The sequence below is a fragment of the Cottoperca gobio genome, chromosome 17 (genome assembly GCF_900634415.1).
Source record: "Cottoperca gobio chromosome 17, fCotGob3.1, whole genome shotgun sequence".
NCBI classification, from domain to species: Eukaryota; Metazoa; Chordata; class Actinopteri; order Perciformes; family Bovichtidae; genus Cottoperca; species Cottoperca gobio.
Window position 1 is genome coordinate 6,636,490 of NC_041371.1, and position 27,753 is coordinate 6,664,242.

Genomic DNA, 27,753 nt, shown 5'->3' on the forward strand with positions numbered 1-27,753 from the left:
TTTACCATCTATATGTTCTCTGACCCCTGACAGCAGGTGGAATATGTGGGATCTACTTTCATGCAACTGTGAGGCTCCCACTGTAAGTCCCCCCTCCTCCCATTGGTCAGGCTGTAAAGTGACGGCTCATAGGCTGCGGGAAAAAGGAGGCCGATTGGTTTGAGAGGCGGTGACGCTGCAGCTAAATCCTTTATATGTCCTGCAAGGAGATTGTCTATCAATGAAGTAGTAAAAGGGGGGAACGTCTGTGGCAGAGAAGGAAAAGGTTTTTTACAAGAAGCGGTTTGCTTTGGGTGGGTTCCCTTTCTTTTACTTACTGAATTCCAGAGGTGACCAATACACAAGTCAAAATGAAGTTCATCATTGGCATTGGAGGGTAAGTCTCATTTAATGTATTGACCTACTTCTGTTTGTTGAAACTTAGAATGTAACTCACATCTGTGTGTTATGAACTTCTTCTTGATTTCAGAGTGACCAACGGTGGGAAGACCACTTTGACAAACAGACTACTAAAGACATTACCCAACTGTTGTGTGGTGCACCAGGATGACTTCTTCAGGGTAAGCTGAATGAAACTCATTATGTGTTTAGTTTAAAGCTACATCAACAATTGTATTGCATTAATGTTGAATTATTGCAAGTATTGTTTGTGATAGATTTCATTTGCTACGCTAAATTTACCCTTGAGGAGCTTGACAGTCTGGCTTGCAGATGTCTTGTCATCACAGTAGCCTAGTAATACATCTGGCTGATTGTCTCCTGGACAGCCAATGAAAGGGCTGAGCGTCCCCACTTAAAGTCTCACTTTGTCCTAATCATGTTGCAAACCAACTTTTTGCATAATTATTAAACTCATTTGGCTCAAAAAAAAGATTTTGAATCAAACGCATCCTTCTTTCCGTGCTGCATTCAGGGCCCCTAAATGTGGGTTCACCACCGATCACAAATTGTTTTTAACATCAGAGTGACTCGATGTCATTTTTTCCCTTACAGCATATCGCATGTATGCTGTGGCAATACATCGAAATCGCAATTAAAAAGAGCCTGAATATATTTTCCTAAAAGAAAAGTAGTATGAGACGGTTTGCTAACCGAGCTTCCATCTTTAAAAGCGAACGTTACGACCCTCCTGCATAGTTTTTAAATATTTTAAAAGAAGTTATTTAGAGAACTTGGCGTCCTAAATTATTGAAACTGATATTTTCACAAGCGCAACATTGACAAACATATTTTAAATGCACCAAAAAATGTCACGCTACTTGCGTTACTTTAGGTGGAGACGAGTCCTTGACCTGTCCTGTCCAGGTGCGATCAGCTCCGACTCGTTACTAGGTTGCAGCAATGTTTTATTGGTGACTGTTATTTCAGAAACCCGATCAAATAGAAGTCGGGGAGGACGGCTTTAGACAGTGGGATGGTAAGAACGGATTTTGCGTAGGAAAACCATGCAGTAATGTACTTTTTCTTTCCTGCACATTTCTTAACATTTGGTAACCAATAAATGGTAAACTTTGTGACATTCTGTGAATGCTACAAACATTCACTTACTGTGATTGATGTGTGTTACAGCACATTGGTGAAGCGCGCGTTGGTTGCATGTGTGGTGAAGCCTGCTCTTTTCTCTCCGCCCCTTCAGTGATCGCCGCCCTGGACATGGAAGCTATGGTCGGCACTGTGAAAGGCTGGCAGGAGAACCCGGTCAAGTTTGCCCGCTCCCACGGCGTCAGCCTGTCCCCTGAAGCTGAGGAATCCAACTCGGAGGAGCGGATCCATATTCTCATCGTGGAGGGCTTCCTCATCTACAACTACAAGTGAGTCGCTTGCCATCTTACTGGTTTTTTCTACGCAAGCTCTCAAAATGAACCTACTGGCCACATGAACCCCGAAACCGTTCACTAATCTGAGCCTCGCTCCCCCTCTGCAGGCCTCTAATTGACATCTACGACAAATGTTTCTACGTTTCCATTCCTTATGAGGAGTGCAAAAGAAGGAGAAGGTAACGTAACAAGCTCTCGCCGTAACTTTGACAGACTCCACTGAAGTGTTGGACCGGCACTTATAAAATGTGTCGACTGGTTATGTTTTTGCAGTACGAGGACATACACACTCCCTGACCCCCCTGGCCTGTTCGACGGCCACGTCTGGCCCATGTACCTGAAACACAGGAAAGACATGGAGAACAACTGTGACACAATAGGTTTGTTAAACCAATGTCTCCCATCTGAAATGGAAATATCATCGACCTTTCACAGTCCCTATCAAAATAAAAGCACAAAATCCCCCTTTCTACTCAACTGCCACCTGTTGAGATCTCATTCATTTCTAATTTGTCTTTTTCTGCACAGAGTACCTCGACGGGATGTCATCAAAGGAAGATATCTACAACAAAGCGTATGAACGTGTTCAGAACTGCCTCCTGAACAACTTATAGGTAAATACAGAAATATTACGGTCTATATTTACACTGACAGTGTGACTGTGTCAGTGTGAGTAACTTCTCTCCTCTCTCTCTCTCTCCAGCAGGACGGGGGAAGCAATGGAGTTGTGTATAGACTTGTAAATATCATTTTGAGTACATGTGTAACACCAGTTCTGTACTTCTAGCCTGATTTGTAAATAGTTAATGATGTATCTGTAATTAAGAACAAATTGCAGAAGCGTTGTGTTTTTTATGGTCCTGTGTAACTTTTTTTCTAAAGATAAGCCACCTCTGGACTGTCCCGTGTTTAACATCAGGGACAGATCGCATCTCTGATCTTCATGTGAACGTAAAAAATGTCCACTAGGAAGAAGGATTTGTGTCTCGCAACTAAATGAAACGACTTAATCCAATTTGTGTTTCCTGTCTTCATTCCCCCCCACACACACACACACACACACACGCACACTCACACACACACGTAGCTCCCATAAAGGTCCTGTTCAGAATCACAAACCTCACGTTGTACATCACAAACATTAATGTAGGTTGATGATTAATTGATTATTGATTCTTATCACCCACATTACATTTAACGACTCAATAAATCTTGCCCTGCAACACAGAATGTTTTCCTGTAAAGGTAAAGGTGTCATTTTAAACATTGGGATGTATGAAAATATAATTTTTGCATCTAATAGTTTGAAGAAAAACCAAAGTAATTGGTGCTTCTTGTGTTTCGTGTGTCACAACACCCTGAGGAAGGTAACCGTGACAATACAAATTGGTGTTTTTCCCGCCCATATTTATTTAAGCCGTTTTATTTTCATTCATAAACTTTTGTGCCTGGAGCTGGATTTGTAATGCTGCACCCTACCCGTGGATGGATGCACTTATTAACCTTGACCTAACACTCACATAAGATGAGTTTCATATAACCGCACTGCCACGGTTCGATTCCAGCTGTGGGACTTTGCATGAATACTCCTCTCCCCCAATTTCCCGCCTCTACACTGTCAGTCTGTGCAATAAATTTGACTACTGGCATCAATTTAATCAAGACCTGGAGGGAACGTGCTTTCCCCTGAGGTCACCCACATCGTTTATCCTCAGCCAACACTCTGTCTGTACAGAAATGAGGAGAAACACGGCAGTACATTTTCACTTTTATTGATATTTCAATATCAAAAAGCCAGTGAAGTGTATGGTCACCTTGAGGGTTTGTCTGTCCTATCGGCAGCTGCATGAACCATAAAACTGCCCGGCAGTGACGACTGAGACGGACACAGGATTTATAGTCCGAGCATATATTAAATCTTTAGTGTCCTATAGGCTTTTTCTGAATCTCGGAGCACTCTGCATATTACGAGGGTGTGTTCAGGGTCTTGTGATACGTTTCTGGGAGTCTTTACATGCCAACAGTTGGTCCTGGAGGCAGAGCTGCTCTGCTGGTTTATATTTAGGCCTGAGTGTCTGGGGTGTCAGGGGAATATATTTAATGAGCGTACAGCCAATTGCTGTTTGCCACACACCTACTCTACGCCCCACCGCCTGCTCTGACTCAGGGGCCGGTCCCCACACGCCACCGCCGAGTGGGTAAGGTGAGAACCTTGTGCTCCACACGTCACCTGCCGCCATGGCAACGCCGAAAGTACAGCCGCGGCGTCCATATTTAGGTGGAGAGTCAGGGGACACGGGAGATGAACGGCTGTCACATGCTGTGCAGACGCCCCGTGTGAGTAAGCGAGGACACCCGAGGCATGTGAACAGTTGTGGTTATGCCACTGAAGGAATGAGAGGAATATTTATGGCTCCCTCGCTGCGACTAAACATACGTGAACAACTGAATTCATTTATAAGTCCCACTGTTTAGCAAGTATAAGCCGTGGATAAACGTTAAGTAAATGTTTTATAACACACTATAATGTGGCTGTAAGCCGGGCATAAGGACATTTTAACTGCTTATTAATTTGCAGTATTTGTCAAAAGAATGTCTCATACATATATATATATATATATATATATTTCAGTGTTTTACTATATTGTCATTTTGTTTGTAGCAGCCTTCAAACGTACAACCTGTGCATGACTTTCCTCCTGCTGATGCTTTTTACCTCCTTTTACTTTCCATAGATTTAATGTATGGGTGCCCACAGGAGGAGTTGTTGGAAATTAAACACTTATATGTGCTTGCAACCACATCATAGTGAGTTATGAACCATGTATTACATGTTTATATACTGGTTATAAATACTAAACAGAGACACAGGAACAGGTCAGTTTGCTGAAGGTCACAGAGTGTGTGATTAGGTAACTGGCTCTCGGTATGCAGTGACGTAAAAACTATAACATGCAAATAATGTCTAGAAATAGACTTCTGCTTTTACCAACATTAACCCTCAAAAGAAGTGATATTGTTCTTGTTGTTTTTCCACAAATTATTAGGTTTCTGCAGCCTTTTGGACTCATTTACATCCAATTGGTTTTAATTAATGTGTGCTGTCTCTTATAAATAAAGTTCATACTGTACAGTAAACACAGTAAAACATATAAGTTTATCCGGTTCATGAGAAAAAACACATTTAATTACTCTTGTTGTCCTGCTACTTCTTCTTCCTGTCTTCCTTTCCTGTAACTGTGCAGATATGTGATCTAAAAGCCACGTACACGAATGTTGTATAAGCGTAAAAACAGAAGTAAGCAGCGGTCATGCACAGTAAAGCTTTAATGCCAAGATAACCCCTTAACATCCGAACGCATTACTGTTATTTAAATCTGGGTTATTAAGAGTCCAGTGGATGTACAGTTTTAAATAGCTCACATATAAAGGGCTCTCAACATTACTTTGTCATGTGAAGATCAACCATTACGTGGAGATAGATAAAGCAGCATGATGCTCAAAGCTGAAACATGAGGAGAGCTGACCGCGCCGATTTAAGCAACACGTGTGTGACAAGAAACCTGATGATCTGCAGTCGTCAAATAACATATAATTCATCGTTTATTAGACACTTCTATTTGAATTAACTCGGGTTAGAAAAAATAAAATCAGTTTTATTTAAGAACTCACAGTTTTTTGCTTTCAGGAGGAACTAACATACTGGGACAACAGAGTTTAATAATCTTTTTCCACACATTGTTTCAGCATCTCACCTGTATTGTCTCCCCATGATCTGTGGTAAACCCTCTGGATTTATCATTTAGTGGTAAACTCCTCAGACTGGCAGTGTGAGGCCTTCAGGGGAAGACAACAGGTGTATTCCTTGTGGGGAAGTTTTCTTGTAAAACCATTTTAAGACCATCATCGTCGTTAAATCTCACAAGAAGCATAGCTGTGAGCAGCCCTGGATACCTAGATTCATGGGATAAGATATATTCAAAGCGTAAAAGAATTAGTCTCTCACTCGGGGAAAGATCTGCTGCTGCTGCTGCTGCTGTAGGTGTACCATGAAAACAACCAGAAACTTTATTTTATGTACAAGCAACCCTAGTTCACAGTAAAGATTAGTTTTTGTGCCAACATTTGTTGTGATTTGTTTACTTTCAGGTCAGACACACAAGAAAGACTCAATTCAACGTTAATACTTACTGGCTAAATTTTGTGGGTTTACATGTCCTGCTCGAGAAGTCTTGTGCCAAACCAGTGCCGAGGATCTGTGGCTCTTATAAATCTGGAGTGCAGCAGAGAGCGAGCGGGGCGGTGCTGGACTTTGGAGCAGGCAGGGGGAGGTTTCTTTGACTAAGAATAGAAAAGCATGCAGGCTCACCATCCTGATGCCCTATATGGCTGAGGAAACACACACCACGGCACTACATGTGAGCGGTGACATATACCGAGCTCTGCCTGACCGTGTGTGTGTGTGTTCTGTCCCATCTGTGGGCCCCCTTCCCCTTTTAACACATCAGGATTATTTTTATTTCATATTTCAATTTCAAGCTGCTTTCTATTTCTATTTGGAGGCAAATATTGTTCATTTTAGTCCATTACATTTATTTGATAAATGTTATTATTACTTACTTTACAGATTCAGACTGATAATACAAAATATAAATCAACTAATAAATTAGGATATATTAATACAGATTAAATTACAGCATATAAAGTAAATTAATTTAGCTCCACATTCACTATAATAAAAACAAATAATAATAATAATTATTATTATTATTATTATTATTATTATAACAATAATAATAATAATAATAATAATAATAATAATAATAATAATAATAATAATAATAATAATAATAATAATAATAAAGGATGTTAAAGATACAACAAGTGAACTGCTTTCCTGTTATCAAAAATAAATAATAATTTTGCAAATAATGTTGCATTTCTTAAACTGGGCTTAACCTTAGTAAATGTGTTCCAAAAATATTAATCTGATTGATAATATAATAGCTGATATGCATTATAAAAAGCTCCTCAGGAGCGTCAGTGTCTGCAGGATGGTGACACGCAGATGCATCCTGCCGCCTTGTGGTGGAGGTTTAGTCCTGCACGAGGCCATGAAGCCATGTAGTGCAGCCTCTCTAAAGTTGTTTCACAAGTAGGTTTAGTTCAAAACCACCATGTGATATATTATTTATGTTGATAAACTGAACACAATTATTTAGATCAAAATGCCATTAAATCCCCTTTTAAATGGAATTTTAATACAGCAGTTCTCACTAAAGACTTACATTTTCCCTTTGTAGTTTATATTTTCAGCAGAAGAACTGATGTGTAAGTGAATTGATTAATAGATCAACTTAGTTTTTTCCTCTACTGGGTGGCCTGGTTCTCCACCATAACCAGATTGAACGGTAACATTTAGATGGCTTCAGTTAACACCCGTGCGTAAAGTTTACTAAGCAAACGCCCTTGTGTAAGTATTGTGTAACATAACTTAGCCACGGCGAGGCATGGGTTAAATCTTCTTGTCAGAAAGTTTGACTTTGCGTAACAAACTGGGCTGAATTCGATAAATGAACAGAAAAAAAGTCTCCAGCCCTCCTCTCCTCTCCTCCTGAGAACTGATATGTGGTTCTGTGTCAGGGCTGCAACCCAGAGCGCACTTCTGCTTTTCATCCACTTTCCACAAAGCAACATTTGTGCATGTCATAATCTTATTTATCTTTGATTTACAGGAGGAATTTATTGTTTCTAGTTTCATTGCCATGGCAAAATGGTCACTCTTATTTCTATACTTTTTCCATGGACAACTTCCACTCATGTTTGGGCAGCAGCAGCGCCCAGCTGGACCCTGGTGGCAGCGGATTCAGTGGGAGAACAACGGGCAGGTTTATAGTTTAATGAGCACCGGGTCAGAGTACCGAGCTCCAGTTAGGTCCAGAAGCCAGTCGAGGGTTTATGTGAGCGGCAGGAGGGATGGCAGCTGGAGCCACATGCCGGGAGCGCACAGAGGAGCCACGCTTGTAAGACCCGGACAGGCTGAGTCCAGACAGTTCAGAACTGATCACGGTGTGGAACCAGGATCTATCACGCCAGGACGCGATGTTAGACAATATGTGCCTTTTAATGCTCGTGCGTCAGTGGCCAGACAGCCTCCTGAGCGCCCTCGCGGAGCAGGAGCTGCAGGTTCTCCGGGCGCACGGCGCTCTATCCCTGAACCCACTAACACCATCAATGCCTCTGCATCGGGGAGATTAACAGAACTTCCCGGCAGGAGAGGACGCGTCGATGCTACTGCACTGTACACCAGAGGAGGAGAACCGGGGCCCGGTGCGCAAAACCAACAGTTACGCGCAGTGCCAGAGGTGATGTCTGTCTCCAGGCAACCCGTGCAGACGGATCAATCCATCTCAGCATATCCCACAACTCTGGAAAGGGAACCTGAGGCTCCTGCTCCATCCCCTGCATTTGGTGAGGATGTTTCAAACGAGCCAAACGGTAACGTAGAGGACATGGTTAACGACGACCCTCGAAACCCGTTAAAAAACCACAGGAATTCTGTTTTCTACAACTCGTATCCCGCAAGAGGGAGGTCAGCGGCCCGCACGCGCCGTCCACCTGGCACAGGGTATGGAACAAGATATTTTCAAAACGGTAAGTTGAGTGTCCTAATCACATGGAATGAGTTTAACCTTCTTAATTAACATGGATTACATTATTTTAAACACTTATTACTTTTTAAATCAGCAGTTCTTTTACATTTTAAAGCCAGACTCATGTCTCACTCACTGATAGGAAAAAAAACTGAATGACAAGAACAGAAAAAAATCTTTCTTCTTGGGCTGTGGAGCCCAGACTGACTCTCAGGAATATAAAACACTTTGAAATATGCCAACAAATACAAACGGCTGCTCTCACTTTCAGACTGGACTGAAATGTTCTCAGCATGAATAAACTGGCAGGACACACACACACACACACATACACACACGCACACACACACACACACACACACACACACACACACACACACGCACACACACGACAGTACAACTTGGACTGTGCAATATGTGCATTATGCATCATATTATTATTCTTAACTTGTATACAATGTCACACTGTAAATATAACATAAAGTAGCATTTGTATCTTTCTTAACTGTATATAATTCTTGGGTTAAACTTTTTATCTTGTCCCTTTTAACCTTTCAATTTTCTTGTTTTACTGCCAAAGTCAAATTCCTGTGTACATTGTAAATTTGGCAAAATAAGGCGATTCTGATTCTGAACACACTTTTGTGCCTTTAATCTCCTCTCCCAGGACTACCGGACCTCGTGCCAGACCCATATGCCATCCAAGCAGGTGCTTATATCCAGCGCATGCAGATGTTTGCGCTCCGCTGTGCAGCTGAGGAGAACTGTCTAGCCAGGTAACCTATGGTGCCAAAATGATTCACTTCCACAGTACGTAGACAGTGAAGCAGACACACACCCCTTCATACACTCAACACACAGGCATTTCCTGTGTTTTGAGTGTTCATTGAATATTAATTTGACTTGTTTTAGCAAAACTTTTGGTTGTTTGAGGATAACTTTCATTTACGTCTGTGTAACTCTTCAATGTGGCAGAACAACTGTTCTGTTGATAGTTAAAGAAAGACGTGTTTAATCTTATTATGGAGCAGTGATTCTCCAAGTCCTGCCAAGACATAAATGTTCTGGGTTGGTTTTCCCAAAAGCATTAAGCACAATGGAACAAACCCTTTGCACTCTGAAAACTAGCCAGTAAGCACTTTCCAGCGCAACTTACTGTATGCCCGTTTCCCCTGTGATCCATCCAAGGTCGGCTTATGGACCGTCCGTGAGAGACATCGACTTCAGAGTCCTGCTGCGGTTCCCCCAAAAAGTGAAGAACCAAGGCACCACTGACTTCCTTCCTGTCAAGCCGAGATATCAGTGGGACTGGCACAGCTGTCACCAGTGAGTTTACTCAGAATAAAAGTGAAACGACCTTCCTCTGGTAAAGCTCACATAAAAACACCACATCCTTAAAAATTCCCTTCCGAACTTAAACTTGTGGGTTTAAAGGCATCTCTGAGCCCTGTTTGAGCCAAGCCACAAGTAAGAGGCTCGTATTTGTTTCTAATCTGTTCTGTTCTACCTCCTCAGACACTACCACAGCATGGACGCCTTCAGTCACTACGACCTGCTGGACGTCGTCACTGGACGTAAAGTGGCCGAGGGACACAAGGCCAGTTTTTGCCTGGAGGACACGGGCTGTGAAGCTGGATTCAGGCGGCGTTACGCCTGTACGTCTCATACACAGGTAACACTTATACAGTGTGCAAAGTAAATGTTGTATAACAACCAATTTGCACCACTGAGATCGAGACCTGAGGAAATCAGGAAACGAGGAATCATCTCTAAATATGTACAATGTTAAAAGCTTGAAATCACCCAGTGGAATGAGACGTTCAGGGTCTACTGAATGGTTATTTGGTACAAAGTACTAGAAGTCATCTCTACAAAGTTTAGTATTTACTTGCGGGGGGGGGGGGGGGTATCTAGCCTTGAACCAGGAACAGTCCTGAATAAACATCTCATACAAACATCTTTGCTTTGATTTGTATTGAATTGGAGGGAAGAGTTATGACTTGGTCAGAATAAATCATAGTTTTTCTCACACTTTACAAATTATAAATTCTAATCTGGTGAACATTTGAAAAGAGATTTTATATACTGAAGCAAGTATCATACCTTGTAGTGCGTGTAATGTAGAGATGTTTGGTTAAATTTTGTTAAATTTGGCCTCTTTCTGCTGCCCTGCCTGCAAAGTTAACGCCCACGTCTTTCAAACTCCACGCGTCGTGCGAGCCAAGATTATTCAAGTGATGTCATTTGAGTCCTTTTTTCAGACTTGTCAAACCTCCAGAGCCACAGAAGACGGTTGTGTGTTGCTTACTGTGACTAGTAAACTAACTTTGACATGTACAAATGGAGGAGAGTTCCTTTAAATTATTAATTAGGAAAACAAATTAGAACTTAAAGAAGGAATAATATATAAGAGAAGCTCTTTGTGTTTCAATAATTAATAATCCCAGTCAGTAAGGCAGCTAACTAGCGTCCCTAGATTTAGTAACACTTTGGAGCACTTTGCATGCCATACATTAGCTATGTGATGTGTAACTTTAATTTAACTGAGTTAGTCAAAGAGAACATCGTGTTGGTAACAAGGCTCTGAGTTTTTACTTTTGTTCTGGAGTTTCTTGCAAATCCTCCAGATCCACTTTGGAAAAATAGTTGTTCTAACTAAAACTCCAGAGTACGCCAAGAAAAGAAACATCGTGAGGACATATTTATTATATCTATTGTCTGGGGTCTGTGATTCTGGCTTTGCACTGCTTAGCGCCGGTTTCTTGTAACAGTTTTGCTTCCAAAAGAATTGTTTATATAACTAAAACTCAAATCTGCTTCAATCGCAGCACTTGTTGGAAAAAAGTAGTCAAAGTCGTCTGAGGAGTCAAAGCTTTAACACGGAGGGTGTTCGGGTTGTGTTTTCAGGGTCTGAGCCCGGGATGTCATGACGTCTACGCTGCCAACATCGACTGTCAGTGGATCGACATCACTGACGTGCCTCCAGGGAACTATATCTTAAAGGTAACACATGTCACGCTTCACATCACCTGCATAAAATCAGCTATTTATGGATTGTATTTCTCAACATGGAGATTTACCTAAGTTTTTATTTCTGATTATTATTTTCAGGTGACTGTCAATCCCAATTTCCACGTCCAGGAGTCAGACTTCACCAACAACATCGTGAGATGTGATATCTCGTACACAGGAAGTTATGTCCAGACACGCAACTGTCGACTATCAAGGTGACGTGCGAGAGTTTCAGTGCAGCATGAAAGCTGCATGTGATACATCTTCATCTCGATACATGTGGAATGAATAAGTTACATGATTCAAAAGGGAAAAACAGTCAGATGACAATTAAGAGATGCTGCGTGAAGTCTTGTGGGTTTACAAATGGATGCCTGTATTTTAACGTCTCTTTTTCTTCAATTTTTCAGGGGTTGAAATCGTCCTATCATCTCTCTCTGTACTGTGCAGCAGCATCGACCAAAAAGTGCAATTGGTGCTCGTGTTTAATTGTAACCGCTATAGTCTAGTGTTGCATTTACTGGAAATAAATACAAACGTTTACACATATTTTGTACATTAAACTGGTGACATCCTCAGATTTAATTGATTATGTATGTCTACAAATGTGCCTTAAGTCATAACAAAAAGATATCTTTATTTGTTGCCTTAACAAATACAAGTACTGTGTTCATAAACTTTTATTTCTTGAATTCTGGTTTATTGCTTGAAATGTGTTTCTTGTTTTTTTTGTTTTGATACTGATGCATATCAGTAGTTTTCACAATTGTGTTTAAAGGATATGATATTCTGTATTTTTGTTATTGTGAACAGATCTCAGAAACCAAAAGTACGTTAGTCCGTCTCTCAGTACTTTCCAACTTCTATACCAAGTCTGTGTCTCTCAGTCCACTGGTTCCCACTGAAGACAGAGTCACAAATATGGAGTTTCATTTAAAAAAAAGACAAAATATTTTTTTCTAAAACATCTCCGCACTGCATTTTATGCAAATATTTAATTTGTAGCAAACATTGCATTTTAGGACTGTATTCATCCGCTGGTGAGTCTTAATGGTGGCTGGATGGCGTGTTTTAGAACTGTAGGATCATTTCACTGCTGTTTTTTAAAATATAGAATATCACTTATTCTTTAACCGCTCTGTGGTCACATTAGCAAACTGCGTATATCTCATTTTATGTTAAACAGTAAGAGTACATGTAATATGTCGGAGTATGTTTTTATGAATGTGTGCTGTTGTATAATGGAGTGAATGGAAAATTGTTATGTAAAACTGTTAATATTGCTAAAACATTGTTAGTTATATTCTCATGGCATGCTGGATAATAAAGATGGTGAGGAGAGAGGAGTAAAAAAACGTCTTCCTTTTTCTTTTGATTGATAAACACATAAACACAATCTTTTAAAAAAAGCCAGAATACCAAAGGACCATTAAAGAATAGACTTTTTAAAACATTTCTTTATATCCAGAATCGTGAATGGACAAAAGCAGCTCGTTTATAGAAAGTATCGCAGCGCTGTGCAGGACTGAGACCGTATCACGTCCTTGTCCTGTTGAATGAAGGAGCTTTACTTAGAGTGATGGGTGCAGATTGTGGCCTCAGAGACAAACAGGCCTGCAGGCAGACGCTGGCGGCATGTTTGCTGACAGGCCTCTGTGAAGACACAAGCCACAGGATCTTATACAGTCATGCCATATCTATTACAACTCAGCCAGAGCACCATGAATGGAGCCCTTTTCTTACTCTCTCCTCCTCTGTGCATGTAAAGAGAAGTGTCTCTCCCCGGTGCTGTAAAAAAAGAACCTTCTTCTTGGTCCAAAATGCATCGCATTCTGGCTTCATTCAGCTCCTCGGGGATTGACATCTCCAGCAAGTTGTTCAAAGATGTTTTTACCAAGGACAAATGTGTTTTTGCAGCAAGCACTAGACTGTTTCAAACAGCAAGAGAATGACAGGAGGAACATTAAACCTGCGTAGATTGTATTCACTCTGGAGTTAGCAGAGCTTCACCTGACTCCAAGATGCTTTCACCAACAAATCTCTCTCGTTATATATCATGAAGCCGTTTGGAATGACGTACTGGAAAACACACAGGCTCCAGACAATGTATGCACTGTTAAATGCACAGATGTTGGGTATTTACAACAAAACAGAGCTCAGACTCATCTTAAGAAAGCAGCGGACCGGGAAGATCAAGCACAATTGAAATGGTTTATGTTGGAAGTCACCAAGGTGCTTCCCTGCCAGAGTAGATTGTCTATGTTATTGAACGTGTCTGGAAAATCCCCCCAACCCCTATTGAGTCGACTCCATTCTTGCCTGTCTGGGAATTCTCAGGACAATATTTACAGACAGTGACTATTCCAGAAGGTAAATCTGGAAGGCTGATCTAAAACAGGGAACTTGTCCTCAGACTGACTACGAGACATTCCTGGTGCCGTGCTGCTATCATGACAGTGTTGAAAGAACCCTTTGCAGGAATTCCTTGTTTGTTTTGCTGTAAATCTTTTGAACATAGTTACTTTTCAATCTCTTAACACAGTTTTATTACTCACTTATAAGTCCGACCGACCGAGCCAATAAATATTCAAAGGATGTTAAACTTTAAGCTGTTCTAACGAGCCGATCGGGTGATTATTGTCCGGCTCATTTCGTTCCTCAGAACTCAGCTGGTCTCCTCCTTTTTGGACGAGCATGTCATTTTAAACATGTCATGCTGTAGAGAAGACAGTGACTGTTTGCTCAGCTGTGGAGCTTCACACCAACATCTGGACGGAGTCTCTCGTTAGCCTTACACAAGCATTGGCGAAGAAGAAGAAGAAGAAGAAAAAGCAAGCTGGCACCTCTCATTTGGCTTCAACAAACACAACCCAGCGTACAGGTAGGTAAGGTGAGGAGGGGACGGGTTTTGCCATCTGCCTGCAGCCTACACTGGACATACTGTGGCAAGGAGAGACATTTTCCGGATGCATCTGCACGTAGGTGGGCAGTGTTTGGAGAGGTTACTAAGGCCAGGGTTTGGTATTTGCAGGTCATATTTCAACAAAGCGAGGCCACGTGAGAGCCGGCGGGGACGAAACAGAGGAACATGCTCAGCCTAAAAAGAGCGTCTTGACAGGTTGGTTTAGGCACAGAGCAGAGAAATTCCTCAGCAGTTCTGTCATCCCATTGAGATTAAGAACAGCGCTGAGGTCAGCCATAGACCAGCGAGGGCGTGTAGGGCAGACACACTGGGCTACTTCCTCACCCGGGGCTCATTTACACAACCAGCAGACGCAGTGTCGTAAATTCAGAGAGTGAAAACTACATAGTGCTCTGGAACAAAACACCGAGGAGTCATCTTGGAGTGGGCCTGATGATGAATTGTGTTTCTCTCTCAAGCTGGGTGGTATTGTGACTTGGGTGGTATTTGGAGGGATGGCCCCAAAGGATTTGATTTTCTTTTATTGTTGATCCACTGTACTGTCTGTCTGTGAGCTCTTTATCTCTTACTTCAAACACCACTTGTAATCTGTTTTGTTCACTTTCAAATGTGTAAAGGAAGCCTCCGGACACAAAGGGAAACGGAGAGCCTGCTGTGATTTTCAGGCATCAATTCTTATTATTTTATAAAAATGTATTCATTGTTTGAATTGTCTTCAAAGTTTTGGTAAATCCATCATTTATCATAAATAGTGTATGTTTGACACCCCTGACCTAGAGTATGCAAACTGTGGATTTATTTTTAGGGGACTTAATGTTATCTGTATTCCTGCCATAGAGATATAGTCTGGTTTCTGTTTGTTTGTACTAATTCTAATGAAACTTTAAAAATTAAGGTTTTGGAGCTGATCCGAATCACAGAGCAGATACACTGCAGGGCACGGCCTTGGCAGACGTTTGCCCTTTTAGTTTATCTCTAGCTCTTCATTTTCAGACTTATTGGTATTTATTTTCATACTGTCTGTTTTTTTTTATTGTCTTTTATCTATTTCTTTATTTCTGCTGAGGTTACTTCTGTCCGTTCTGTTGTAAAGTTATTTGTAACTTCAAAGATGATGCATAATATGACTAAAACAGTGTCACAAATCCAACCACCTCCTACTATTTACCCTGTTATCCTTTTTCATCACTGCCCACATGCTTCTCATTTCACTAATAAGCCTTGCAGAATATATATTGGCCTAATATCCTGCCAGAAAGCTCTCCCTTTGCTTTCCAACCATCTGTACCTGATTCAGTTATCTGTTATCTTTGCCTGGATTTTGACTTGTTGTCTGTTCCTGACCCTCTTGGATTGTTTGTTCGGACTGCCTTCCTGTTGACAGATCCGGACCTCTGCTTAAAGTCCCTCTGCAGACCCCTTTTAAAGTAGGTAGCAATACTCTGGTATAATTCATATTTAGTTTTCCCACATAAAAAGGAAAACATGAAATATTTCTTAAAAAGTACCTGTACCGACTCAAGCCCCGCCCACCACCACTCATCACAAGGTTGACCGGTGAAAGAGACAAGATGGAGAGATTCAGCTACATGTTCAACTCAGATGAGGAGTTTGTTTGGCAACTAGCAGACTTATTACAACGATAAGTTAGCATCTTTATTAGTTTATGTTGTTTGTTAGCTTGTAAATGGCAGTGGCTGACACAGTCCTTACTGAATGGAGGGAATCTTTAACTAGATTTCCCTTCATCCTGAAGCATTATAAATTAGAACATAAAGGAATTAAGAAGTATTACATTGTACCAATACAGGATGTGTTTATGTTATAGCCTTTGTGGACCGTGACATCGCAGGTGCAACATCACACTTCTGACTGAAACATGCTTAAAACTTTAAACTTGTTCAGTTGCTCTTTAAAAAATGAAATGTATCACTGCTTTCTGGTGGACAAATCATGTTTCTAAACTACCTCTAACTAATCTTTGGCATTTCTGTACTCTAATTTATTGTTACTTAAGTCAACATATACATGTGTATAGTTGATGACTCAATATTTCTACAATAAGCTCATATCAGCCGATTTACTGGGGTGTCTAATCTGTAAGAATCTACCTATTTATCTGTAACCAAAATTAGATTTCTGTGTTTTTCCAGTCGCTCAAATGTTCATGTACTCGACTATAACTGCATTTCATTCCCTTGATGTTCTTCAGTCTCTTCCTGCCTGGCTCTTTGGATCTATTAGCACCGAGCTGTTGTTCAGCGTCAGGCCGCCCCCTCGCAGACTGCAGTTGTTTGGCCTGCTTTGGTTTTCCATCCAAAATCTAAACAGACCAGGAAACAATACTCCTCTGGACAGGAATCGAGCACTTGCGGCATTAACAGCATCGATTTATGTATTATTTTTGGGTGGATGAGACAGACGGGAGAGGGCAGTACTAAGAGTCCGTGTTGTTCTTGGTCTGAATCTCTGTCTGAAATTCCAAAATCACTCCAGTATTTATAAAGGCGGCACGGCCAACGGCTCAGACGGTGTGCCTTCTGCCTGACAAGATTCATAGACAGAGTCTGCAGAAAGGCTCAGACATGACCTTTCTCAAAGGCTGTGAGGCTTTAGGTGCAGCAGACATGACTGAGATCCAGACCTGCAGACGTTAAAGTGATCGCTCCGAGGATTGATGGTTGTTTTGCGATTTCAACTTGGTATTCATACAGCGTTCTGAACGACATATTTGTTATAACAGTTAGATAAAGTTAGAAATACAAGGGTTAAAAGAAAGCACATCACTTTTATCTTGCTGCCAAAACAGCCCTCTCATATAATTGCAAGCAGAGTAATGTTGTATCTGGAATATGGAAAATATTCTGACGTAGTTCATGACTAAGCTATACAAATATTTAGTCTTTGCTCTTACAGGAAAACACAGAATTTAGGAGATACCATGCAGCACCTGGGATTTATTAGTCCAGTCAATCACTAAAGTAATTAAGATTAAAATGGTTCCCAGCTTCTCAAATGTGAGGATGTACAGCGTTCTCCACTTGGGTGCTTCACTGTGTTCATCAGCTAAACTGCTGTTTGGTGCTGGTCTGGTTACCTTGTGAGATTCCCTGTGGTCTGGACAAATCAGCATCTTATGAGGAGCTCCTGGCAGCTACGGCCGTGGTTTAGGTGTGCGTGAGAGACGACTGTTGGCGCCTCCTGAAGAGGTTGCTGAGATGCTGCAATGGCATCATTTGTTTATCTGAACTGAAGATCATTTCTTCATTGCAAGAAGAGCAAAGAACAGCACTAAAGGCTTTTATCGAAGGTAAAGATGTTTTTCTCCAGTATGGCTTCGGTAAGAGTTTGATTGAAAGAAGTATTCATTAAAACACGTGGCAAGCATTTTATTTTAAGTGCCTGCCCTTTTCCAAACAGTTCCCAATGACGGCGTGTCAGATGATTATTTTTCTAACAAACCATCTAGCACGTCAGGTTACTGGACAGATAGTATAGAGTGATTCTTTTAAAAAGCTTTTTCATTGAAAACACCTGCCCCGCTTCGGCCGAAAACGGCACTATGAGAGGCAAAACATTAAAGTTACAGCCAGACAGCTAAACAATGAGCTTCAATTCTGTCGAGGGGAGCTGCAGATTAGGGTGATAATACTCTGTCATTTGACACATTGGTGTTATGCAAACATGGTTTACATGGTTCATGTTTTGAAACTAATCAGCTGGCTAAATGAGGTAACACGTGGAATGTTACCTCATTTAGCCAGCTGCAAACATGGATACTGGATCGGAGCATCGGAGGCGGAGGTTCATTCCTATGAAAGTTGCACATAAAGCCAAAGAAGTTTGACTGCCTGGTATAAAATGACCCGTATATTCTGCATCCTCAAGGCCCATAGGACAAAAGTTCCTTATGCCGAGGGAAATAACTCTGTATTTTGCAACCTTTGGGAAATAATGAATGAATTAAGAGCTATTTAAGTGTTCGTATTGCAAAGTGAATTTACCTATAGAAAACAATTATACGCTCATGTACAGATGCAACAAGTGACAAACCTGGGAGTTGTAATTACTGCGTTTGGCCACTATGTCAAAGTCTGAAATCAATCATTGTATAAAATATTATTATGGATTTCAGGTGGGGAATCTGTCACTGGTATCAATTTATCATACATTTCCTGACATATTATACTCTAAACGATTACTCAAAAAAAGTAATGGACAGATTACTCAATAATTAAATTCTACTAGACTATACTATTATTAAATCATGACATAATAGGATACTCAGGGTGCTAAGAAAAAAAACATGATTCATTTTAAATGTTGCTCTTGACAAGTAATAATGGCACTTAACCTCACCCTTTTTTCTAACCGTCAGCGCATTATTGACTCTTTGCAACCTCACCTTTCACTCGCCACTATTACACAATTACGTTATAACTGCTATAGGCTGCAGAAAGTAAGTGACGAAGCGGTCAGGACAGTTAACAGTTTACATGCGTCATCCTCCATCTGTCACCACAGCTCTCCATCAGTGATTCACACAGAAGAAGAGACAGACAGTGAAGGGAGTTTTGTGATGCGGATGGATTATTCTCGTAGTCAGAGGCGAAGCGGTGCGCTCTGATGGCAGCAGGAGCTTGTGAGAGCAGAGTGGTGAAAATCTCAGACAAGATTTAAACAAACAGAAAAACAGACGCTGGCCCGCCGACTCCCTGACAGAATAAAGCCAAGAGCGATTACACCAAAGAGCGATGACACCGACCATCTCCAGATCACCTCGAGAAGTATTTACACAACTTCCACAACCATTTGGGATTCTTCTGTCAGACTCAGTGAACGCATAAATAATTGGCCAGAGTCAGGGGCAATGAAATGTTGGCGTCAAATACTTTATTTCATTTTTGAAGGGACATTCAGCGGTCAATGCAACATCTCTAGATAATGAAGACGTCAGATTGATTTGTGTGAAAAGGAGAGAAGAGTCTAATCTCAGCTCTGCCTCTCCAATGTTCCTGATTATTCTCGTACACACCGTAACAACCTTGTAGCTGTGAGAAAAACAGTCTAATCTCTTTATTTGTAAAATATCTGTACAATAGTTTAAATGATATACATCTTGATATAGCATACATTAGGTTAGGTAGTATCCAGACTGGTGTAAGCTGCCTGAAAATAGATTTCTTTGCAATAAAAAAATAATATAAAATAAATTAAACCTGTCATGAAAATATTCCTTATCTTTTCTACTGGTAGTTGATGAGTTCACAGTTTCTCCTGCTCATTATTTGCCACTTCCTATTCTCAGCATTAAATTCTCAGAGGTTTGACTGCCACTCCCTCCATGCATCTGTGCCCGTGTGACATGCAGTCGCAGGTCGACTCATGGGGGGGAGTTTTCCCTTTGGAAATATCCCCACCTTCAGGCCGTGCTCTGTTTCCGCCGGCTGACAGCTCGTCTTCAATGGCATCAGCTCCTGCTGGAAACATCATAACAAAAAAAGAGAAAAAATCATTAAGATTCAGAACTCAGCATCTCAGTGAGCCCAGATACGTGTGTGTGCGTGCGTGTGTGTGTGTGTGTGTGTGTGTTATTTGTGTTTAATCATGGACCCCACGACGACTAGAAACCACATTAGAACAAGCTATTGGGAACCCTTTTAACAAAAGGGGTATCTGAGGGAACTATATTATACATATGTACGTGTGTGTGTGTGTGTGTGTGTGTGTGTGTGCGTGTGTGTGTGTGTGCATGCGTCATGTTGCCTTGCTTTTAGAGGAGCACTATAAACCAGATTATATCAAAGAGCTGCGTGTGTGTGTGTGTGTGTGTGTGTGTGTGTGTGTGTGTGGTCAAACCAAGATATAATTTTCACCCAGGAGACTGCTGTTCATGTCCCGTGGGAAACCAAAAACAACTCAGACTTATTTTAATTTGCATACTCATTTCATTTCAAGTTAATAGCATTAACATTTAACTTAACGTACTTAACTCACGTATGTTACTTAAGTTGCGTAACAAACATCCTTATTTTAACCCAAACCATAATCTGTTACTAAACCTAACAACGTGTTTAAAACTGCGAGAGAGAGAGAATAAGTTTCCCTCAAAACAAAACTAATAATGCAGTTCTGTTGTACGGGAATGTAATGTAGGAGACCGGGTCGGGAGAGATCAAACCGAAAGAATGCCCCGGGGCAAAAATGATCTGTGGTCCACGATCGACTGCCCCATCGTGCAATCAAAAGACAATCGATTGTGCAGCAACAGAAACACAAAGCATAATAACACATCATGTAAATGCAAAGCACAAATTAGTAAAAGAAAACAGAGTATACAAGTTAAAACATTTTAAAAAGTTAATGTTGTTAAATTAAAATTACATTAAATTAAAATTAAAGTATTAAATCATGAAATATTATGGTCTGCTAATGTACAAATCTGTCTTTTCTATGTGGGACAAATCGGCTCACGTTGTCATTGTTTATTCAGGATTTCAATAAATTCTATCAGTGCATTGTGTAAAACACGTTGTCTTTAGGTATCAAGTACAGACCTGAAGACAGAATAAACCTGAAGACGTAACATTCAGCCCAGAGCTGCAGAAACCAGTCATCCTACGCAGGAATAAAACCTGGCCTCAAGATTGCGGAGTAACAATTAGTATGTGGTAATTTGATTAAACACACATTTATTAAGGAGTGTGCACCTTGAAAGCACAATTTAAACTGAAATAATAACATTTTTAAATTTAGATTTTGACACAGGAAGCCATTATTATTTCAGTTGATCGCTCACAGCTGGGGCTTTTTTGGGCCCCCGGGGATCTGGGGGGGCAGTTGCCCAGTTTGTATCAGCCTTGGTTGTAATATAAATTAGTCCCTTTTTCTCTCGTCTTCGGGGTTAAACAGTATATTAACCCAGCCCTGTGGTAAGCAAATTAGTTTTACCATATCGCCTTTGTGTGTATCCATTAAACTCTCTTTTATTTCTCTCTACGTAATGTAGGAGTACATTAGTCTTGATGCATTTCATATTCATTCTAAATTTGTCTTTTGCTCTTTTACATTTTATACAATTATTAATGTCGATTTCCAGATTTGTGTCCCGTGTTATTTGTGTTTAATCATGGACCCCACGACGACTAGAAACCACATTAGAACAAGCTATTGGGAACCCTTTTAACAAAAGGGTTATCTGAGGGAATTATATTATACATATGTACACGTGTGTGTGTGAGTGTGTGTGTGTGTGTGTGTCTGGGTTGCCATTTTAACACCATTTCTGCTTTGGGTGATTATTCAGGCCTTTAAAATGTCAACTGCATCGGTGCTTTTAAAAAGACTCTTTAAAAAGACTTTGAAAGTGAAAAGAAAGGGCGGTGTCGAACGGCTACATTACACTTATTACTAATTAAACTCTTGTCTCGCTATATAAACGAAAGCTCAAGCACATGCACTTTTTCGACCCGTTTCTCTGGCTGCCAGCTTCGACCTGAAGCTTGGAGCGCGTCTCTCCCTGCAGCACAATGTGAGGAGCTGCGTTACAGTGCAGCGGTGCTTATGTTTATATGGACGTCACAAATATACCAAGAGTTTGCCTTACTCCATTCTGGCACGTGGCCAGCAGGTTTTATGATTAAAACCAGATTGTTCTTGCCCAACTTAGAGAGGCCAGAAAAATAGATTGCAGTTACGCATACTCTGCACAAGAGGGAAGTACAGAAACATGCACGTCTGTCTCTGCAGCATCTGTAAAGGTGGACTTTTTAAAGGAACTCTGTTTAATTTCCCCCATCTGCTGCAGGGACTTTTTCACAGATGTCATCTTGTTATTAAGTCTGCTCTGTGGCACGAGAAGAAAGCTTTAGCTCCTCCTCATCAACCTCTAACAGTAAATTAAGTCAGTTCTGAGTAAGAGCTATGATCATCCTGTAAATATAGTGACGCCTCTTTTGTGTCACATGATTGCATCAAGCTGCTGTGGGGTCTTCCTTCGCCAAAAACGACTGAGCTCCTGCCAACTTTCAGTTCCCTCGAAGTGATGACTAAGTAACACTGCAAAAGAAATCTGCATTAAGATTTGATCCTACTTTCTGCTTTTAGATTCAAGTGATTAAAATGAGAACAATTATCAAAATCTAAATATTTTTTAACTGCTTAAATAAAGCCCATCTTATTTTGAGTGTTATGTTTTTTAAATGTGTAATAACTAATGGCTAATCTTGTTTTGCAAGATCAGACATTCCTCAAATCTATTCAAAAAAGTAAAATTGTACATCAGCAAGGGAAGTTTTCTCACCCTGCTGGCTGATTTTGACCACACGTGTCAACAAACTGAAGAACAAATACTCATTTCCTATTTCACTTGCCAAGCCAGACACATTTTGCAGTGTAGTGAAGACTGGGAAATCATGTGACATCAACAAAAGCAGACACATTACGCCCCCTCCGCTGCCGCCCACACACAGACTTCAAACACGCACATAAACCCTTTTTTGTAACTTGAAGGAACACTGCAATTCATTTACTGACTTTGAAAACTACGCTGCCAGTAAACAAGGCAAACGTCATCAGCTCAGAGCGCTGATGGAAACATCAACACTGTAAGTAAGAGAGAAAAAAGTCCTCTTGTATCTGAACTCACCATGAGTTGTTCCCCTGCCTGGTCCCACTTTGACCTCCACTCGTTGCAGCAGGGTCTCATGTTTCAGGCCCCCATGGCACTGGGGCAACCACCCCCCTCCTTCACACCATGCTGGTGCTCTCACTGCCTCTCTCGGGGTAGGCAGGGGCTCTTCCAGGCTTGGGAGGCGGGTATGGGCCCTTACCACAGCGCCCGTTTTGAGGGTACAGAGGAGGCTTCTGAGTCCTTGAATTGGAGGTGCTGTTACCAATAATGACTTTAGGGTCGAGGCTCTGTGGGAGTGGCTCAGGATGAGTTTGGCCAACGTACTGGGGGTCTCTGGGGTGATACAGGTGAGGCGGGTGGCCGTTTACACCCGGCCTTTCGTGGTTGATGTCCTTACTGTGGCTGGGTGGAGTGAAGCGGCTGGTTTTGACGACCGATGCCATGTGAACAGGAGAGGGAGAGTTAGTTCTTAAGATGATGCGGTCTTCGTCGATGTGTTGCAACACCTGGACTGGAGCAGGCTTGTGATTGGGCAGCAGGGCCACCCTGAGGTCACCTGGATGAGTTGAGACTTGAAGATCACGGGACGTCCCCTGAGTGATGCAGGGTACCTCCTCGCTGAGGTCGATTCTGGCTGTGAGACGATCGATCTGCTGGACCACCTGAATGACAATAAAGAAAGTCGATACTTGTCCAGACTACAGTTATGTCTACTATACTTTACCCGCGTTTACTTTTTACTCTTTGACAGTTAAAGTCATCATCTGCTCTTCAAATTAAGATTTTACGTAGAAATGTTTGATACGCTTATTAAATACATAAATGCTTTAATAATACATAATGCTTAAATCAATGGTTCCTTGTTGTTAGGCCCCTAGTGGAAACCTCTAGACTAAACTATCTGGTATATTTCACACTTTTCATACATTTAGCTAATAATACTTATGTAGTTTCACATATTTTGAATAGTATTTAAATGCAGGACTTAGTATTTTTACATTGTGGTGTTGCTACATGTTCTTCTACCGCTGCCAAAGCATATTTATAACCACAAGTTTGTCTCTGACGAACTAAAGTTAAAGCTGAAGCAATAATCCACAATTCAGCCCATCACTCAAAACGTAGCTGGTTTATTTGATGTTGTTTTGTTTCCAACTGTCTCGATTCACAATCATCGAGGTGTTTTATTTGGATTGTCGCTTCAGAATGTCAGGCCTTGCACAGATGCATTCAGCTGTGAATCAATGGTATTTTATAGCTGCATGTAAAATGGATACTGTAAGAGCAAGGCATAATTTAGTAACGGTCTCAAGCCAGGCTTTTTAATGTGATGGCCGGAATGCTGCCAATTTCTGCAGCGTTCTGCAAAAGGTCAGTGCAAATCGTTCTCAATCACCACTTTGGTTAGAGATGATGAGTGAGTCACAAACAATGCAGTCAGCATGCACACACACAAACTGATATGCTCTCAGGAACATGGACACACAGATACACGACGTGCTTCAAACTGCTCTGCACTTTCGTCTGCATCATGAGCTTTGTGTTGATCAGTTTAAATGTCACTTTATCCAGGGGAGTCTCGATAAAAGGCTGGAACAGTTGCACCTGACACCTGATGTAAAGAATAAACATCTATAATAATAAACCCTCCTACCTCTTTCATCTCCACGTGAACTTGCTTCAAACCCCCCAACACATCCTCCAGATCTGTCACCACTTGTCTGATTTGATCCCTCACCGAATCCTGCCTCTTCTGCTTCGCCACCTCCGAACCCTGGCGCTGGTGGTCGCTGTTGGTTGTCGGTTTTGAGGGCTCTGGACCGGTGATGCCAGTGTGTGGGATGCAGGGCCCCTTCTGCCTGCTTTGGTTCAAGTGTTTTTGGGGGACTTCAGTAGGGAAGAAACCTTTGTGAGAGCCTCCACGTCCATTACAGCCCTCCTCTGATCCACCCTTCAGTCTTCCCCGGTCCTGATGGCTATCTCTTTCCTCCCCTCCCTCAAAGAACACAGGCCTTGGTCCACAGTGGCCATTTGGCATCTGTAAATGACCCAGATGTGGATTGTGTTGCTCTGAATGATAGTTTTCAGAGTTGCATCCACAACTTTCCTCCTCCTCATCCATGGAGACATACCTGACAGTCCTCCTGAGCCTGTACCCTTGACCTTTGACCTGAAGATGGGGAAGAGGATGTGGTATCCCGGCGTTAAAGGGGAGTGCCCTGGTGTCGCTGCGCACCACACAGCCACACTGTTCTCTGACAGACGGGTAGTGTCTCACCCCATGCTCCGGTGGGTAGCTCCACTGGGCAGGGTTCAACTCCCAGGGGCAAACTTGGCTCAAGTCGTCTGACTGGCTGTAAGGGCCCGGCCCTGCAAACACAGGCCTCCTCTGTGGGCTGCGACGACCGCTTCTCTCAGCTCTGTCCACTACGAAAGCTCTCCCTCCTACGTCTTTAACCCGAGGAGCCTGGAAGTCTCTCCTGCAGTCCAGAGATGGGTGGTCCGTATGTCTGGCTGATGCTGGTTGGTATCCCAGCCCACCGTGATGGCCGTATGCTGGCTGCTCATGCTGGACGCAGTGCTGGCAGGAGCAAGGGGTGGTGGTGTTGTTGTTGTGCTGGAGAAATCGGTGGTGTCCCGTTGTTTGTGCGCCTTCCGTGTACATGTCCAAAGAAGTCCAGAGGCTTGTGTGGAAAACGCCTTAGAAAACAATTGGTTTCCTCCCCTCTCTGCTCTCTCTAGCCCAGTCATTCACTCACTCTGTTTTCCTCATCTGCGTCTTCCCACAAGAAAACTTTTCAGCTTTTTTTTCCTGTTTTCTACCCAAGACCTCTCCCTCCCTCCCCTTCCTTCCTGTCTGTTGTTTCCCGTCTTCTTCTCTCCTGTAGTTGTTAATCTCTGCACCCTTGCTTTTCTTTTCCTGGACCCTCTTTCTCCTACTTCTCTTAACTTTTTCTCTACTCCTTCTTCCTCAGCCTGTAGCCCTCTCTCCTACACGGGGCCCCTCTCCACCTCCCTCCCTCTCTGTCTCTCTTTCTACCTCTCCCGCCTCGTTGTTCTGTCTCATTTGCTTCTGCAGGCTTCCAGTCTCTCTGTCTCTCTCGCTCTCTCTCTCTCTCTCTCTCTCTCTCTCGCTCTCTCTGTGACTGTGTATTTCCCGTTTCCTCCCCTCCCCTCCCCTCCCCTCTCCCGCTCTCCTCTGTTTCTCCACCTCTTACTCTGTATCCTGCCTCTGGTATATTCTCTCACATTGCCGGCTGTACCTGAATTTATGAATTCCTTCTTTCGCTTCGACCTAAAATCCAGCCGCCTTGTGAGACTCCTCCGGTAAAGGACTCCATATCGGTTTCTGTCTCTCAGAAAGTGCGTGAAAGAGTCTCAGCTCCGCTGCTGAGCTCATTAGCCCAACTAAAGCCTTTGCACTCTGCAATTAAACGCTGCCTGGGATTCCTCGGCCGGAGACTGAAGGAGGAGGTGAGGGGAGGGGAGGAGAGAAGCACTGGGGGAGGTGGGGTTTTTAACAGACGAGGGAGTAGACAGCACTCTGAGTCAAGGAGACAGAGCCGCTGCCTTTGTACAGTACAAGGGAACATTTTTTCACTCTTCTTTGTCCCCTTTTTTCTACTTCTTTCCCCACCAATTCCTTCCCCTCTTTGTTTATTTGCCACTCCTGTCATTCCCACTCTATCATTGTCTCGGTTTAAGTGGTTTCACCTAGATAGTTGAGCAAAACTTCACTCTGCTGGGGCAGGCACAGACATTATACTTGCACTGTATATAAAAGTATGCATCCTTCTTCCTCTGAAGTCCACACAATAGTGTTTACATGTCAGTCAAACCATGTGTTGAAGCCATGTTAAATTAATTATCCTTTTCATTATAAATCAATCTCAATCTCATAATCTCGGGATAAATGGAAGAAAAAAGTCCAAAATTAGAAAAGCTCGCTCTCTCTCTCCAAAATAGCATAACGCGCCTGTTGTGGCTCTTAATCCACAGTGACTGAGGACAGCTCTGGGTTTATTTTCAAAGAAAATAACAGGAGCTTTGAAAACAATGGGTTGTAAAAATAAAAAAACACTACTGAGAACAACAACAGAGGAGGATGAAGGGGATTCATCCATCCCAGCCAGAGGATGAGCAGTCCGGTCCCAGCTGCTGGGAAAGATTGTTGTTGTGTATAAAACACAGCTGGAGTGACTTTACCTTAACATAAATAACATACACATATATATACGCATATAGACTCACAGTAGCGTGAGGATATGCATATCACATTTACACTGAATATAAGCAAGGTTGAAAAATAAGTAGTTAGAATTGTTGTTTCTGTAATTGAGTAGCACTAGTGGTGGATGATAGTGATTACATCCTCTATAGCAGGGGTGGGTTAACCCTTTTTATTTTTTACAACATCCTTCGAGGGCCATACTAATTATTGAACTCATAACCTCTGCAAATTTTTTAAGACACTGCCCATTCATTTAACTTTTTTCATGCTGTGCAAAAAAGCAACTTTTTTTATCCATGTATCTTTATTCATGTATGCACATGGCAGTGATAACTGCACAGCAGTGGTGAAACAGTCTGTTCTTGGTGTGGTGGTCTACCTCTCTATCTCTCCATGTTTGTATGTTACGCTCTGCAGAGAGCTGCTTGTTGGGCCAAACTTCGCCGAAGAGCGTTAACTTTATCCAAACGCACTCGTCCTTTCAG

General features: G+C 41.9%; 3 protein-coding genes across 7 annotated transcripts; 2 read left to right on the plus strand and 1 right to left on the minus strand.

The window, feature by feature from the left end:
* Window positions 1-215: 215 nt before the first annotated feature.
* Window positions 216-2,832, plus strand: LOC115022109 (nicotinamide riboside kinase 2-like). 3 transcript variants are annotated; one of them, XM_029452982.1, is made up of 8 exons: window positions 216-376; window positions 470-560; window positions 1,369-1,417; window positions 1,637-1,811; window positions 1,925-1,996; window positions 2,091-2,197; window positions 2,346-2,431; window positions 2,521-2,832. In XM_029452982.1, exons 1-7 carry the CDS (start codon window positions 351-353, stop codon window positions 2,429-2,431), a joined length of 606 nt encoding a protein of 201 aa, XP_029308842.1. In that variant the 5' UTR covers window positions 216-350; the 3' UTR covers window positions 2,521-2,832. The 3 variants fall into 3 exon arrangements, with proteins under 3 accessions (XP_029308842.1, XP_029308843.1, XP_029308844.1); XM_029452983.1 differs by having other exon boundaries at window positions 2,524-2,832; XM_029452984.1 differs by lacking the exon at window positions 1,369-1,417 and having other exon boundaries at window positions 329-376.
* Window positions 2,833-7,488: 4,656 nt separating this feature from the next.
* Window positions 7,489-12,146, plus strand: LOC115022107 (protein-lysine 6-oxidase-like). The gene is made up of 7 exons (XM_029452978.1): window positions 7,489-8,471; window positions 9,138-9,246; window positions 9,659-9,796; window positions 9,986-10,142; window positions 11,378-11,473; window positions 11,582-11,697; window positions 11,893-12,146. Exons 1-7 carry the CDS (start codon window positions 7,583-7,585, stop codon window positions 11,897-11,899), a joined length of 1,512 nt encoding a protein of 503 aa, XP_029308838.1. The 5' UTR covers window positions 7,489-7,582; the 3' UTR covers window positions 11,900-12,146.
* A 7,130-nt stretch (window positions 12,147-19,276) lies between these two features.
* Window positions 19,277-26,114, minus strand: LOC115023007 (uncharacterized). 3 transcript variants are annotated; one of them, XM_029454146.1, is made up of 3 exons: window positions 24,692-26,114; window positions 23,053-23,699; window positions 19,277-19,882 (listed from the first exon to the last, which is right to left on the minus strand). In XM_029454146.1, the coding sequence occupies exons 1-2, from the start codon at window positions 25,700-25,702 to the stop codon at window positions 23,154-23,156; spliced, it is 1,557 nt and encodes a 518-aa protein (XP_029310006.1). In that variant the 5' UTR covers window positions 25,703-26,114; the 3' UTR covers window positions 19,277-19,882; window positions 23,053-23,153. The 3 variants fall into 3 exon arrangements, with proteins under 3 accessions (XP_029310006.1, XP_029310004.1, XP_029310005.1); XM_029454144.1 differs by having other exon boundaries at window positions 19,277-19,885; window positions 24,692-26,113; XM_029454145.1 differs by lacking the exon at window positions 19,277-19,882 and adding an exon at window positions 19,893-22,463.
* Window positions 26,115-27,753: the final 1,639 nt, after the last annotated feature.